Source organism: Cuculus canorus, chromosome 31 (assembly GCF_017976375.1).
Source record: "Cuculus canorus isolate bCucCan1 chromosome 31, bCucCan1.pri, whole genome shotgun sequence".
Taxonomy (NCBI): domain Eukaryota; kingdom Metazoa; phylum Chordata; class Aves; order Cuculiformes; family Cuculidae; genus Cuculus; species Cuculus canorus.
Window position 1 is genome coordinate 630,380 of NC_071431.1, and position 14,334 is coordinate 644,713.

Consider the following 14,334-nt stretch of genomic DNA (forward strand, 5'->3'; position numbering starts at 1 on the left):
AGAGGGGGCGCGGTCTGTGGGCAAAGGGCTTTTGGGGGCGTGGCCTAGCGAGAGGGGCGGGGCTAAATAGCTGCCAATAACGGGTAATAAGGGGGAAAGAGTGGCTAATAATGGGGGAATAACTGCTAATAATGACTAATAACAGGGAAATAGTGGCTAATAATGGGAAATAACTGCTAATAAAGAGGAAAAATGGCTAATAATGGGGAAATAACGGCTAATAGCGGGTAATAATGGGGAAATAGTGGCTAATATGGAGAAATAATCCCTAATAATGGGGAAATAATGGCTACAAATGGGAAATAACTCCCAATAATGGGAATTAACAGGTAATAAGGGGGAAATATCGGCTAATACTGGGGGAATAGTGGCTAATGAGGAGGAAATAATGGGTAATAATAGGGCAATAACTGCTAATAACGGCTGATAATGGGGAAATAGTGGCTAATAATGGGGAAATAGTTGCTAATAAAGGGGAAATAACTGTCTGTAACGACTAATAATGGGGAAATAGTAGCTAATATGGGGAAATAAAGGCAGGTAATTGGAAATACCGGCTAATAATGGGGAAATAGTGGCTAATAACCAGGAAATAGTGGCTAATAACGGGGAAATAGTGGCTAATAACCAGGAAATAGTGGCTAATAACGGGGAAATAGCGGCTAATAAGGCAGTTATCTGCCCAACCATCCCCAGCGGGAGCTCTCAAATGACTCTCGGAGGGGGAGTCCGCCCCCCCCGGCACTTGGGGGGCCCCTTTCCAGCTGTTCCCCCCAACAGCTGGCGGGGGGGGGAGGGGCAGCAGCTGTTGGGGGGGGCGGAATTGGCAGCGCCACGTGGGGGGGGGGGGGGGGCTATTATTAGCCCTTTAGACGTGCGGTCACTGCCCAACCATGCAGGGAGGGGGGGGCCCTGCGGAGGAGGAGGGGGTATTAGCGGCTAATAATGGGGAATAAGGACTAATAATAGGGTAATCAGCGCTAATAATGGGGAATAATCCCAAATAAAGGGAGGAATAAGCAGTAATAATAGGGTAATAATTGCTAATAATGGGGAATAACAGCAAATGAAGAGGGGAAAGGGAGGAATAAGGGCTAATAACAGGGTAATAATTGCTAATAATGGTAATAATCCCAAAGAAAGGCGGGAATTATCCCTAAAAATGGGCTAATAATGGCTAATAATGGGGAATAATCCCCAAAAAAGGGGGGAATGATCCTTAATAATGGCGTAATAATGGCTAATAATGGGGAATAATCCCCCAAAAAGGGGGGAATGATCCCTAATAATGGCGTAATAATGGCTAATAATGGGTAATAATCCCCAAAAAAGGGGGGAATGATCCCTAATAATGGCTAATAATGGGGTAATAACGGCTAATAATGGGGAATAATCCCTAACAAAGGGGAGGGGGGAGAGGAATAGTCCTTAATAGTGGGGTAATAATTTCTAATAACGTGGCATAATCCCAAAGAAAGGGGGGGGGGAAGGGGGAAGTAATCCCTAATAATAGGATATTATCACAAGTGGATGAGGGGAAGGGAAGAATAATCGCTAATAAGCGAATAATAATGGCTAATAACGGGGTAATGATGGCTAATAACGGGGTAATAAAGGCTAATAATGGGGTAATAATGTCCAATAACGGGCAATAATGGCTAATAATGAGGTAATAATAGCTAATAATGGATAATAATGAGGTAATAATGGGTAATAAAGGGATAATAATGGCTAATAACGTGGTAATAGCGGCTAATAACGGGGGAATAATGGCTAATAATGAGGTAATCATAGCCAATGTGGGCTAATAACAGCTAATAATGGGTTAATAACTCCCCAAAAGGGAGATTTTGGGGGGGTCCTTCCCAAAAGGGGACCGAGGAGTCCGCGCTCCCAAACCCCCCTGGGGCCCCCCCCGCCCCCCCGAGGGGAGGGGGAGGGGGAGGAGGGGGAGAGGGAGGGGACCCGGGAGAGCGGGAGGGGGGGCGGCTGCGAGGAGGAGGTGAGCAACCCAGTGGGGAGCTGGGGGGGCACTGGGAGGCACTGGGAGGGATTGGGGGGGGCACTGGGAGGTACTGGGAGGGATTTGGGGGTCACTGGGGGGCACTGGGAGGGATTTGGGGGGCACTGGGAGGGATTTGGGGGGTACTGGGAGGCACTGGGAGGGATTTGGGGGGTACTGGGAGGCACTGGGAGGGATTTGGGGGGCACTGGGGGAGATTGGGGCAGGATTTGAGGGGGTACTGGGGAGCACTGGGAGGGGTTGGAGGGCACTGGGGGGCACTGGGAGGGATTTGGGGGGGTACTGGGAGGGATTGAGGGGGTACTCAGGGGGCACTGGGAGGTGTTGGGAGGGCACTGGGAGGCACTGGGAGGGATTTGGGACGGTACTGGGAGGCACTGGGGGGCACTGAAGGGGCTCCTGTCTGGGGGGGGTGTAGATTCCAGTGCTCCCAGTCCCCCTCCCAGTTCCATCCCAGTGCTCCCAGTTCTCATCCCAGTCTTCCCCAGTCCCTATTCCAGTCCTCCCAGTCCCCATCCCAGTGCTCCCAGTTCCTACCCCAGCCCTCCCAGTGCTCCCAGTCCCCCTCCCAGTTCCATCCCACTGCTCCCAGTTCCATCCCACTGCTCCCAGTCCCCATCCCAGTGCTCCCAGTTCCTATCCCAGCCCTCCCACTGCTCCCAGTCCCCATCCCAGTGCTCCCAGTGCCAATCCCAGCCCTCCCGGTTCTCGTCCCAGTCCCCCCCATTCCCTATTCCAGTCCTCCCAGTTCCCTCCCAGTCCCCATCCCAGCCCTCCCATTGCTTCCAGTTCCATCCCAGTGCTCCCAGTCCCATCCCAGCCTTCCCCAGTCCCTATTCCAGTCCTCCCAGTTCCCCTCCCAGCCTTCCCAGTTCCCTCCCAGTCCCCATCCCAGCCCTCCCACTGCTCCCAGTCCCCCTCCCAGTTCCATCCCAGTCCTCCCAGTCCCCATCCCAGCCCTCCCACTGCCCCCTGTCTCCCTCCCAGTCCCCATCCCAGTCCTCCCAGTCCCCATCCCAGTCCTCCCAGTGCCCATCCCAGCCCTCCCGCTACTCCCAGTTCCCCTCCCAGCCTTCCCAGTTCCCTCCCAGTTCCATCCCAGTCCTCCCAGTGCCCATCCCAGCCCTCCCGCTACTCCCAGTTCCCCTCCCAGCCTTCCCAGTTCCCTCCCAGTCCCCATCCCAGCCCTCCCATTGCTTCCAGTTCCATCCCAGTTCCCTTCCAGTCCCCATCCCAGTCCTCCCAGTCCCAATCCCATTCGCTCCCATTGCTTCCAGTCCCCATCCCAGTGCTCCCAGTCCCCATCCCGTTCGCTCCCGTTGCTCCCAGTGCCCTTCCCAGTGCTCCCAGTTCCCTCCCAGTACGCCCCGGTTGCCCCCAGGTGCCGCCATGGGGGTTCTGCCCCTCCTCCTCCTGGCGGTGGGGACGCGAGCGATGGACGGACGCCTCGACCTGGGTGAGACCCATAGGATCCACGGGGGGCTGGGGGGGCTCCGGGGGCCCTATGGGGGCTGGGGGGGCTCTATGGGGTCTATAGGGGCTCTGGGGGCCCTATGGGGGCTGGGGGGGCTCCGGGGGCCCTATGGGGGCTGGGGGGGCTCCGGGGGACCTATGGGGTCTATGGGGGCTCCGGGGGCTCTATGGGGTCTATAGGGGCTCCGGGGGCCCTATGGGGTCTGGGGGGGCTCCGGGGGCCCTATGGGGTCTATGGGGGCTCCGGGGGCCCTATGGGGTCTATAGGTGCCCTATGGGGTCTATAGGGGCTCTGGGGGCCCTATGGGGTCTATGGGGGCTCCAGGGGCCCTATGGGGTCTATAGGGGCTCTGGGGGACCTATGGGGTCTGTGGGGGCTCTGGGGGACCTATGGGGTCTATGGGGGCTCTGGGGGCCCTATGGGGTCTATAGGGGCTCTGGGGGACCTATGGGGTCTGGGGGGTCTCTGGGGGCTCTATGGGGTCTGGGGGGGCTCTGGGTGCCCTATGGGGTCTATGGGGGCTCTGGGGGCTCTATGGGGTCTATAGGGGCTCTGGGGGCTCTATGGGGTCTGGGGGGGGCTCTGAGTCCCCTGTGTTGCCCACATCCTCCTTTGTCCCCAATGTCCCCCATGTCCCTCCTCATATCCCTATTGTCTCCATGTCCCCAATGTCCCTCCTCGTGTCCCCATGTCCCAATGTCCCTCCTCATGTCCCTCCTCATGTCCCCATTTCCCCAAGTCCCTCCCCAATATCCTCATGTTCCCCATGTCCCTCCTCATGTCCCCAATGTCCCCAAATGTCCCCCATGTCCGTTCTCATGTCCAAAATGTCCCCCATGTCCCCCATGTCCTTCCTCATGTCCCCAACATCCCCATGTCCCCTGTGTCCCCGTGGTGTCCCCATGCCCCCCTGTCCCCGCGGTGTCCCCGTGTCCCCAGTGTCCCCTCTCATGTCCCCGTGTCCCCCGTCCCCATGTCCCCCTGTCCCCGTGTCCCCGTGGTGTCCCCGTGTCCCCGGTGTCCCCTCTCATGTCCCCGTGTCCCCATGTCCCCGGTGTCCCCTCTCATGTCCCCGTGTCCCCCTGTCCCCGGTGTGTCCCCGGTGTCCCCTCTCACGTCCCCGTGTCCCCATGTCCCCGGTGTCCCCTCTCACGTCCCCGTGTCCCCATGTCCCCGTGTCCCCGGTGTCCCCCTCTCACGTCCCCGTGTCCCCCTGTCCCCGGTGTCCCCTCTCACGTCCCCGTGTCCCCGGTGTGTCCCCGGTGTCCCCTCTCACGTCCCCGTGTCCCCATGTTCCCCTGTCCCCGGTGTCCCCTCTCACGTCCCCGTGTCCCCCTGTCCCCGTGTCCCCGGTGTCCCCTCTCACGTCCCCGTGTCCCCCTGTCCCCCTGTCCCCGGTGTCCCCTCTCATGTCCCCGTGTCCCCCTGTCCCCCTGTCCCCGGTGTCCCCTCTCACGTCCCCGTGTCCCCCTGTCCCCGTGTCCCCGGTGTCCCCTCTCACGTCCCCGTGTCCCCCTGTCCCCCTGTCCCCGGTGTCCCCTCTCATGTCCCCGTGGTGTCCCCGGTGTCCCCTCTCACGTCCCCGTGTCCCCCAGGCCGGTGCCGCTTCGCTCTGGGGATGGAGGACGGTTCCATCCCCGACAGCCGCATCTCGGCCTCCAGCGCTTGGTCCGACTCCACCGCCGCCCACCACGGCCGGTGAGCCCAGTGCACCCCAGTAGGGCCCAGTAGGGCCCAGTAGGGCCCAGTACCCACCTCCCCCACACCCGGTGTCCCCTCTCAAGGACCCCTCCGTGTCCCCATGGTGTCCCCAGCGGAGCCACCTCTGCCTGCCGTGCGCAAGGAGGCCCACTATGGCCCAGTATAGCCCACTATGGCCCACTGTGGCCCAGTATAGCCCACTATGGCCCAGTATGGCCCAGTATAGCCCACTATGACCCACTATGGCCCAGTATAGCCCACTGTGACCCACTGTGGCCCAGTATGGCCCACTATGGCCCACTATGGCCCACTGTGGCCTACTATGGCCCAGTATGGCCCCTATGGCCCAGTATGGCCCAGTGTGGCCCAGTGTCCCGTCTCAGTACTGCTCTGTGTCAGCCAGGGTCCCCCCGGGTGTCCCCAGGTCCCTTTGTCCCTCCTGGTTGTCCCCATGTTCCTCAGATGTCCCCATGTCCCCTGGGTGTCCCTTGGATGTCCCCTGGTTGTCCCTTTGTCCCCTCATTGAAGGTGCCCCAAAGGTCCCCCCTGAAGGTCCCCCAGAAGGTGCTCCAAAGGTGCCCTGAAGGTCCACTCAAAGGTTCCCCAAAGGTGCCCTGAAGTTCCCCCTGAAGTTCCCCCCGAAGGTCCCCCGAATGTCCCCCAGAAGCTCCCCCAGAAGGTGCCCTGAAGGTCCCCTGAGTGTCTCCCTGAATGTCCCCCCAAAGGTCCCCCCAAAGGTGCCCCAAAGGTCCCCCCAAAGGTGCCCTGAATGTTTCCCCGAATGTCCCCCAAAGGTCCCCCAAAGGTGCCCCAAAGGTCCCCCCCGAAGGTCCCCCCAAAGGTCCCCCGAAGGTGCCCAGAATGTTCCCCTGAAGTCCCCCCAAAGGTCCCCCCAAAGGTCCCCCCAAAGGTGCCCCAAAGGTGCCCCAAAGGTGCCCCCGAAGGTGCCCTGAATGTTTCCCCGAATGTCCCCCAAAGGTCCCCCGAAGGTGCCCCAAAGGTCCCCCGAAGGTGCCCAGAATGTTCCCCTGAAGTTCCCCCAAAGGTCCCCCCAAAGGTCCCCCCAAAGGTGCCCCAAAGGTGCCCCCGAAGGTGCCCTGAAAGTGCCCCAAAGATTCCCCCCGAAGGTCCCCCCGAAGGTCCCCCTGAAGGTTCCCCAAAGGTCCCCAGAAGGTCACCCCAAAGGTCCCCTGAAGGTCCCCCAAAGGTCCCCCAAAGGTCCCCAGAAGATCCCCTGAAGGTCCCCCTGAAGGTGCCCCAAAGGTCCTCCCGAAGGTGCCCTGAAAGTGCCTCAAAGGTCCTCCAGAAGGTCCCCCCAAAGATTCCCCCCGAAAGTCCCCAGAAGGTCCCCCTGAAGGTGCCCCAAAGGTCCCCCGAGGGTCCCCCGAAGGTCTCGGTCGGTGTCCCCCCAGGCTGGGCCGCAGCGATGGCGACGGCGCGTGGTGTCCCGCGGGCCCCGTCTTTCCGGAGGAGGAGGAGTTCTTGGAGGTGGATCTGGGACGGCTTCACCTGGTGACGCTGGTGGGGACGCAGGGCCGCCACGCCGGTGGCCACGGCCGCGAGTTCGCCCACGGCTACCGCCTGCGCTACAGCCGCGACCAACGCCGGTGGCTGCGCTGGAGGGACCGCTGGGGCACTGAGGTGACCGCCACCGGGGGGACGTCCCGGGGACATCTTGGGGGCCTGGGGGACATCTTATGGACCTTGGGAACATCTTGGGGGCCTGGGGGACATCTTATGGACCTTGGGAACATCTTGGGGACCTTGGGGACATCTTGGGGACCTTGGGGACATCTTGGGGGCCTGGGGGACATCTTGGGGACCTTGGGAACATCTTGGGGGCCTGGGGGACATCTTGGGGACCTTCAGGACATCTTGGGGGCCTGGGGGACATCTTATGGACCTTCAGGACATCTTGGGGGCCTGGGGGACATCTTGGGGACCTTGGGGACATCTTGGGGGCCTGGGGGACATCTTGGGGACCTTGGGGACATCTTGGGGGCCTGGGGGACATCTTATGAACCTTGGGGACATCTTGGGGACCTTGAGGACATCTTGGGTTCCTTGAGGATGTTGGGTTGTTGACGTGACCAAAGACCTTGGGGACATCCTGGGGACCGTGGGGACATCGCGGGGACTGTGGGGACATCGTGGGGACCTTGAGGACATCTTGGGGTCCTTGAGGATGTTGGGTTGTTGAGGTGACCAAAGACCTTGGGGACACCTTGGGGACCTTGGGGACATCTTGGGGACCTTGGGGACATCTTTGGGATCTTGGAGACATCTTGGGTTCCTTGAGGTTGTCGGGTTATTGAGGTAACTAAAGACCTTGGGGACATCTCGGAGACCTTGGGGACATCGTATGGACCTTTGGGACATCTTGGGGACCTTGGGGACATCTTGGAAACCTTGAGGATATCTTGGGGACCTTGGGGACACCTTGGAGACCTTGAGGACATCTTGGGGACATCCCAGGGGCCTGGGGGTCATCTTATGGACCTTGAGGACATCTTGGGGACCTTGGGGACATCCCAGGGACCGTGGGGACCTTGGAGACATCTTTAGGATCTTGGAGACATCTTGGGGACCTTGAGGCCATCTTGGGGTCCTTGAGGATGTTGGGTTGTTGAGGTGACCAAAGACCTTGAGGCCATCTTGGGGACCTTGGGGACATCTTATGGACCTTGAGGCCATCTTGGGGACCTCAAGAGGTTGTTGGGTTGTTGAGGTGACCGCGATCCCCGGGAGATCCCCGGCTGGAAGGTGGAGCTCCTCGAGGACCCGGGAGGTCCCAGGAGGTGGTGGTGGTGGGAGGAGGAGGAGGAGGTGGTGGGAGGAGGAGGAGGTGGTGGTCCTCTTGGAGCTCAGCGGACGGTGGGACCGCAGATCATCGGTGGCAACGAGGACCCTCAGGGGGTGGTCCTGAAGGATCTGTCTCCGCCGGTGGTGGCCCGAGCGCTGCGTGTCTACCCTCGCGCCCCGCGAGCCATGAGCGTCTGCCTCCGCCTGGAGCTCTACGGCTGCCCCTGGGACGGTGAGGACCACCCCAAGCCCTGGAGGTCACCTCCAGACCACCACCACCCCCCAGGGCCACCTCGGCCCTCACCCGACCCCGTGGTGGTCCTCCATCCCCACGTCTCTCACTCACCCCGTGGTGGTCCTCCATCTCCTCATCCCTCACTCACCCCATGGTGGTCCTCCATCCCCACATCCCTCACTGACCCCGTGGTGGTCCTCCATCCCCTCATCCCTCACTCACCCCGTGGTGGTCCTCCATCCCCTCATCCCTCACTGACCCCGTGGTGGTCCTCCATCCCCACGTCCCTCACTGACCCCGTGGTGACCCCGGGGGATGTTCTGGGTCTCCAGTTGGGCTCCTGTCCTACACGGCGCCGCGGGGACAGGTGATGGTCCTCGACACGGGACCTGTTGTCCTCAACGACTCCACCTACGATGGATCCAGCGTTGGCCCGTGAGTCCTCCAGGGGTCTCCTCGAGGGTCTCCTGCCCCAAAGAGCCCCAACAGCTCCTCAACTGCCCTCCAATGGCCTTCAGCCATCATCAGGGTCTTCTCAAACTGTCCCCAAAGTGGCTCTGGACCTTCTGAGATGGCCCCAGAGGTCCTCAAACTCTTCCTTCAACCCTCAGGTGGCCCCATGGTCACCTCTGGTTGGGTGGGATGGAGTCCCCCCAATGTCCAGGAACCTCTTGAACCCTCAGGTGGCCCCACGGGAGGTTCCCGGTTGGTGGGATGGAGGATCTCAGGTGTCCAGGAGCCTCTTGAACCCTCAGGTGGCCCCATGGGAGGTTCCCGGTTGGTGGGATGGAGGATCTCAGGTGTCCAGGAGCCCCTTGAACCCTCAGGTGGCCCCACGGGAGGTTCCCGGTTGGTGGGATGGAGGATCTCAGGTGCCTTTTGCCCCCCCAGACGGCCCTTTGGGGGTTTGGGGCAGTTGGTGGACGGCGTTTTGGGTCTCGATGACTTCCTGAGGAGCCGCGAGCGCCGCCTTTGGTCGGGTTACGACTACGTCGGATGGCGTCGACCGCCGGGACCTCAACCCCACGTGGAACTGGAGTTCGAGTTTGAGAAGCTGCGGAGGCTCCACGCCATGCAGGTGCCCCACGGCATGCTGGGAAGGGCGGCGCTGGGGCGGGGCCGGAGCCGCCAGGGGCCACCGCGGGGACCTCATCTTGGAGGCGAAACCTCTCCACTGGGTGTGGGACTTCCCCTTGGAGGGGGGAGTCAAGAGCTTCCCCTTGGGCTGAGAGCTTCTCGTAGGGCCAAGACCTTCATGTTGGGCCAAGAACTTCCTGATGGAGAAGGAGGGCCAAGACCTTCCCCATAGGGACAAGACCTTCCCGTTGGGCCATAGACCTTCCCCATAGGGCCAAGACCTTCCCCATAGGGCCAAGACCTTCCCGTTGGGCCATAGACCTTCCCTGTTGGGTCAAGACCTTCCCTTTGGGCCGAGAGCTTCTTGTAGGGTCAAGACCTTCATGTTGGGCCAAGAACTTCCTGATGGAGAAGGAGGGCCAAGACCTTCCCATTGGCCATAGACCTTCCCGTTGGGCCAAGACCTTCCCCTTGGCCATAGACCTTCCCGTTGGGCCAAGACCTTCCCCTTGGCCATAGACCTTCCCGTTGGGCCGAGACCTTCCCGTTGGGCCGAGACCTTCCCGTTGGCCATAGACCTTCCCCTTGGCCATAGACCTTCCCGTTGGGCCAAGACCTTCCCATTGGCCATAGACCTTCCCGTTGGGTCAAGACCTTCCCCGTTGGGTCAAGACCTTCCCCGTTGGCCATAGACCTTCCCATTGGGCCAAGGCCTTCCCTTTGGGCCAAGACCTTCTCGTCGGGCCAAGACCTTCCCGTTGGGCCAAGACCTTCCCCTTGGGCCAAGACCTTCCCGTTGGGCCAAGGCCTTCCCATTGGCCATAGACCTTCCCATTGGCCATAGACCTTCCCCTTGGGCCAAGACCTTCCCGCTGGGCCAAGCCCTTCCCGTTGGCCATAGTCCTTCCCGTCGGGCCAAGACCTTCCTGTTGGGTCAAGACCTTCCCGTTGGCCATAGACCTTCCCCGCTGGGCCAAGCCCTTCCCGCTGGGCCAAGCCCTTCCCTTTGGGCCAAGCCCTTCCCGTCGGGCCAAGCCCTCCCGGTGGCCGTTGTCCGACCCCCCCGTGCCCCCCGCAGGTCCATTGCAGCGTTGTGCCGACGCGCAGCGTCGACGCCTTCACGGCGGTGGAGTGTCGCTTCAAGCAGAGCTTGGCCAGACCTTGGGAGGAGCCCTCCTCGACGTCCCACAGCCCCATGGGCGCCACCGCCGGCGCCCGCTGGGTCACCGTCGCCCTCGGGGGGCGCCGCGCTCGCTTCCTCCAGTGCCGCTTCTTCTTCGCCGCCGAGTGGATGCTCTTCAGTGAGGTCACCTTCCACTCAGGTGAGTGCCCGGCACAGGGCCTCCAGACCGGACGCGGCGTCGGCCTTCTCCTCCACCTCCACCAAAGCATCGGCCCTTGGGGCAACGCGTGGTTGGGCCAAAGGGTCATCGGTTGGGCCAAAGGGTGGTCAGTTGGGTCAAAGGGTCATCGGTTGGGCCAAAGGGTCATCGGTTGGGCCAAAGGGTCATCAGTTGGGTCAAGAGGTGGTCGGTTGGGTCAAAGGGTCATCGGTTGGGCCAAAGGGTCATCAGTTGGGTCAAGAGGTGGTCGGTTGGGTCAAAGGGTCATCGGTTGGGCCAAAGGGTCATCAGTTGGGTCAAAGGGTCATCGGTTGGGCCAAAGGGTCATCGGTTGGGCCAAAGGGTCATCAGTTGGGTCAAGAGGTGGTCGGTTGGGTCAAAGGGTCATCGGTTGGGCCAAAGGGTCATCAGTTGGGTCAAGAGGTGGTCGGTTGGGTCAAAGGGTCATCGGTTGGGCCAAAGGGTCATCAGTTGGGCCAAAGGGTCGTCAGTTGGGCCAAAGGGTCGTCGGTTGGGTCAAAGGGTCATCGGTTGGGCCAAAGGGTCGTCGGTTGGGTCAAAGGGTCATCGGTTGGGTCAAAGGGTGGTCGGTTGGGTCAAAGGGTCATCGGTTGGGCCAAAGGGTCGTCGGTTGGGTCAAAGGGTCATCGGTTGGGCCAAAGGGTCATCGGTTGGGCCAAAGGGTCGTCGGTTGGGCCAAGGGGTCATCGGTTGGGCCAAGGGGTCGTCGGTTGGGCCAAAGGGTCATCGGTTGGGCCAAAGGGTCATCGGTTGGGTCAAAGGGTCATCGGTTGGGCCAAAGGGTCATCGGTTGGGCCAAGGGGTCATCGGTTGGGTCAAAGGGTCATCGGTTGGGCCAAGGGGTCATCGGTTGGGCCAAAGGGTCATCGGTTGGGTCAAAGGGTCATCGGTTGGGTCAAGGGGTCATCGGTTGGGCCAAGGGGCGGTTGCTTGACCGCAGTCGGTTAACGCTTCGGGGTCCCCTCTCTCTGCAGAGGTGGTGGCGGAGGCCCCGCGGCCCAGCGGGGGGTCCCCCGTTGCCCCCCCCGAGGCCTCAGTGGGCGCCGCGGGCATCGCCGACGACAGCGCCGCGGCCGCCGCGCTCCCACCCCGCGGTAAGGCCTTAACGAGGTGGGCCGTGACGAGGGGGGGGGGACGGCGGGAGGAGGGGGGAGCAGAGCGGCCCCATCATGGCCGCCGTCACCTCCCACCGCAGCCACCGCCGCAGCCACCGCCGCAGCCACCGCCGCAGCCACCGCCGAGCGCGGCGCCGCCGCCGTCCTGGAGGGCTCTCTGGGGGCCCTCATCCTCCTCCTGGTGGGGATCATCGTCCTCATCCTCTGGGGGCACCGCTGGAAGAGCGCCCTGGGAAAGGTGGGGAGGGGACTGGGAGCGACTGGGGGGGACTGGGGGGGACTGGGGGGGACTGGGAGGGGCTGGGAGTGGAGTGGGAGGGACTGGGGGGGACTGGGAGCGACTGGGAGGGGACTGGGAGCGACTGGGAGGGACTGGGGGGGGACTGGGGGGGACTGGGAGGGGACTGGGGGGGACTGGGAGGGGACTGGGGGGGACTGGGAGGGGCTGGGAGGGGACTGGGAGGGACTGGGAGCGACTGGGAGGGGACTGGGAGGGGACTGGGAGGGGACTGGGAGCGACTGGGAGGGGACTGGGAGGGGCTGGGAGGGGACTGGGAGGGACTGGGAGGGACTGGGAGGGGACTGGGAGGGGCTGGGAGGGACTGGGAGGGACTGGGAGGGACTGGGGGGGACTGGGAGGGGACTGGGAGGGGACTGGGAGGGACTGGGAGGGACTGGGAGGGACTGGGAGGGGACTGGGAGGGACTGGGGGGGACTGGGAGGAACTGGGAGGGGAGTGGGAGGGACTGGGGGGGACTGGGAGGGACTGGGGGGGGACTGGGAGGGACTGGGGGGGACTGGGAGGGGAGTGGGAGGGACTGGGAGCAACTGGGAGGGACTGGGAGCAACTGGGGGTCAACTGGGAGGAACTGGGGGTCAACTGGGAGGAACTGGGAGTGACTGGGAGGAACTGGGGGTCAACTGGGGGTCAACTGGGAGCAACTGGGAGGAACTGGGGGTCAACTGGGGATCAACTGGGAGGAACTGGGGGTCAACTGGGAGGAACTGGGAGCAACTGGGAGCAACTGGGGGTCAACTGGGGATCAACTGGGAGCGACTGGGAGGAACTGGGAGCGACTGGGAGGAACTGGGAGCAACTGGGGGTCAACTGGGAGCAACTGGGAGGAACTGGGGGTCAACTGGGATGAACTGGGAGCAACTGGGGGTCAACTGGGGGTCAACTGGGAGGAACTGGGAGGAGCTGGGAGGAGCTTGGGGGGAACTGGGGGTCAACTGGGAGCAACTGGGAGGAGCTGGGAGGAACTGGGGGTCAACTGGGATGAGCTGGGAGGAGCTGGGAGGAGGTGGGAGGAACTGGGAGGAGCTGGGAGGAACTGGGATGAACTGGGAGGAACTGGGGGTCAACTGGGAGGAACTGGGCTGGAGATGCTGTGATCCAGTGTGGGAGCTCTGGGGGTCAACTGGGAGGAACTGGGAGGAACTGGGATGAACTGGGAGGGACTGGGGGTCAACTGGGAGGAACTGGGATGAACTGGGATGAACTGGGAGGAACTGGGAGGAACTGGGGTCAACTGGGATGAACTGGGAGGAACTGGGGGTCAACTGGGAGGAACTGGGGGTCAACTGGGAGGAACTGGGAGTGACTGGGAGGAACTGGGGGTCAACTGGGGGTCAACTGGGAGCAACTGGGAGGAACTGGGGGTCAACTGGGGATCAACTGGGAGGAACTGGGGGTCAACTGGGAGGAACTGGGAGCAACTGGGAGCAACTGGGGGTCAACTGGGGATCAACTGGGAGCGACTGGGAGGAACTGGGAGCGACTGGGAGGAACTGGGAGCAACTGGGGGTCAACTGGGAGCAACTGGGAGGAACTGGGGGTCAACTGGGATGAACTGGGAGCAACTGGGGGTCAACTGGGGGTCAACTGGGAGGAACTGGGAGGAGCTGGGAGGAGCTTGGGGGGAACTGGGGGTCAACTGGGAGCAACTGGGAGGAGCTGGGAGGAACTGGGGGTCAACTGGGATGAGCTGGGAGGAGCTGGGAGGAACTGGGAGGAGCTGGGAGGAACTGGGATGAACTGGGAGGAACTGGGGGTCAACTGGGAGGAACTGGGCTGGAGATGCTGTGATCCAGTGTGGGAGCTCTGGGGGTCAACTGGGAGGAACTGGGAGGAACTGGGATGAACTGGGAGGGACTGGGGGTCAACTGGGAGGAACTGGGATGAACTGGGATGAACTGGGAGGAACTGGGAGGAACTGGGGTCAACTGGGATGAACTGGGAGGAACTGGGGGTCAACTGGGGGTCAACTGGGAGCAACTGGGAGCAACTGGGAGGAACTGGGGGTCAACTGGGGGTCAACTGGGAGGAGCTGGGAGCAACTGGGGGTCAACTGGGGGTCAACTGGGAGCAACTGGGAGGAGCTGGGAGGAACTGGGGGTCAACTGGGAGGAGCTGGGAGGAACTGGGAGGAGCTGGGATGAACTGGGATGAACTGGGATGAACTGGGAGGAACTGGGATGAACTGGGATGAACTGGGATGAACTGGGAGGAGCCGGGCGGGAGGAGCTGGGCCTGGGCGGGG

The 14,334-nt window shown here is 62.0% G+C and overlaps 1 protein-coding gene across 4 annotated transcripts in view; it reads left to right on the forward strand.

Moving 5' to 3' along the window:
• Positions 1-1,955: 1,955 nt before the first annotated feature.
• Positions 1,956-14,334, forward strand: part of LOC128849624 (epithelial discoidin domain-containing receptor 1-like) — a 22,193-nt gene continuing 9,814 nt past the window's right edge. Inside the window, exons 1-10 of one of the 4 annotated variants that reach the window (XM_054052050.1) lie at positions 1,956-2,002; positions 3,405-3,479; positions 5,093-5,195; positions 6,611-6,839; positions 8,085-8,232; positions 8,568-8,670; positions 9,127-9,313; positions 10,391-10,634; positions 11,651-11,770; positions 11,872-12,030. In XM_054052050.1, coding sequence (XP_053908025.1) covers positions 3,413-3,479; positions 5,093-5,195; positions 6,611-6,839; positions 8,085-8,232; positions 8,568-8,670; positions 9,127-9,313; positions 10,391-10,634; positions 11,651-11,770; positions 11,872-12,030 — 1,360 coding nt within the window. In that variant the 5' untranslated portion in view covers positions 1,956-2,002; positions 3,405-3,412. The remainder of the gene's footprint in view (positions 2,003-3,404; positions 3,480-5,092; positions 5,196-6,610; positions 6,840-8,084; positions 8,233-8,567; positions 8,671-9,126; positions 9,314-10,390; positions 10,635-11,650; positions 11,771-11,871; positions 12,031-14,334) is intronic. The other 3 variants (XM_054052051.1, XM_054052052.1, XM_054052053.1) reach the window with 3 other exon arrangements.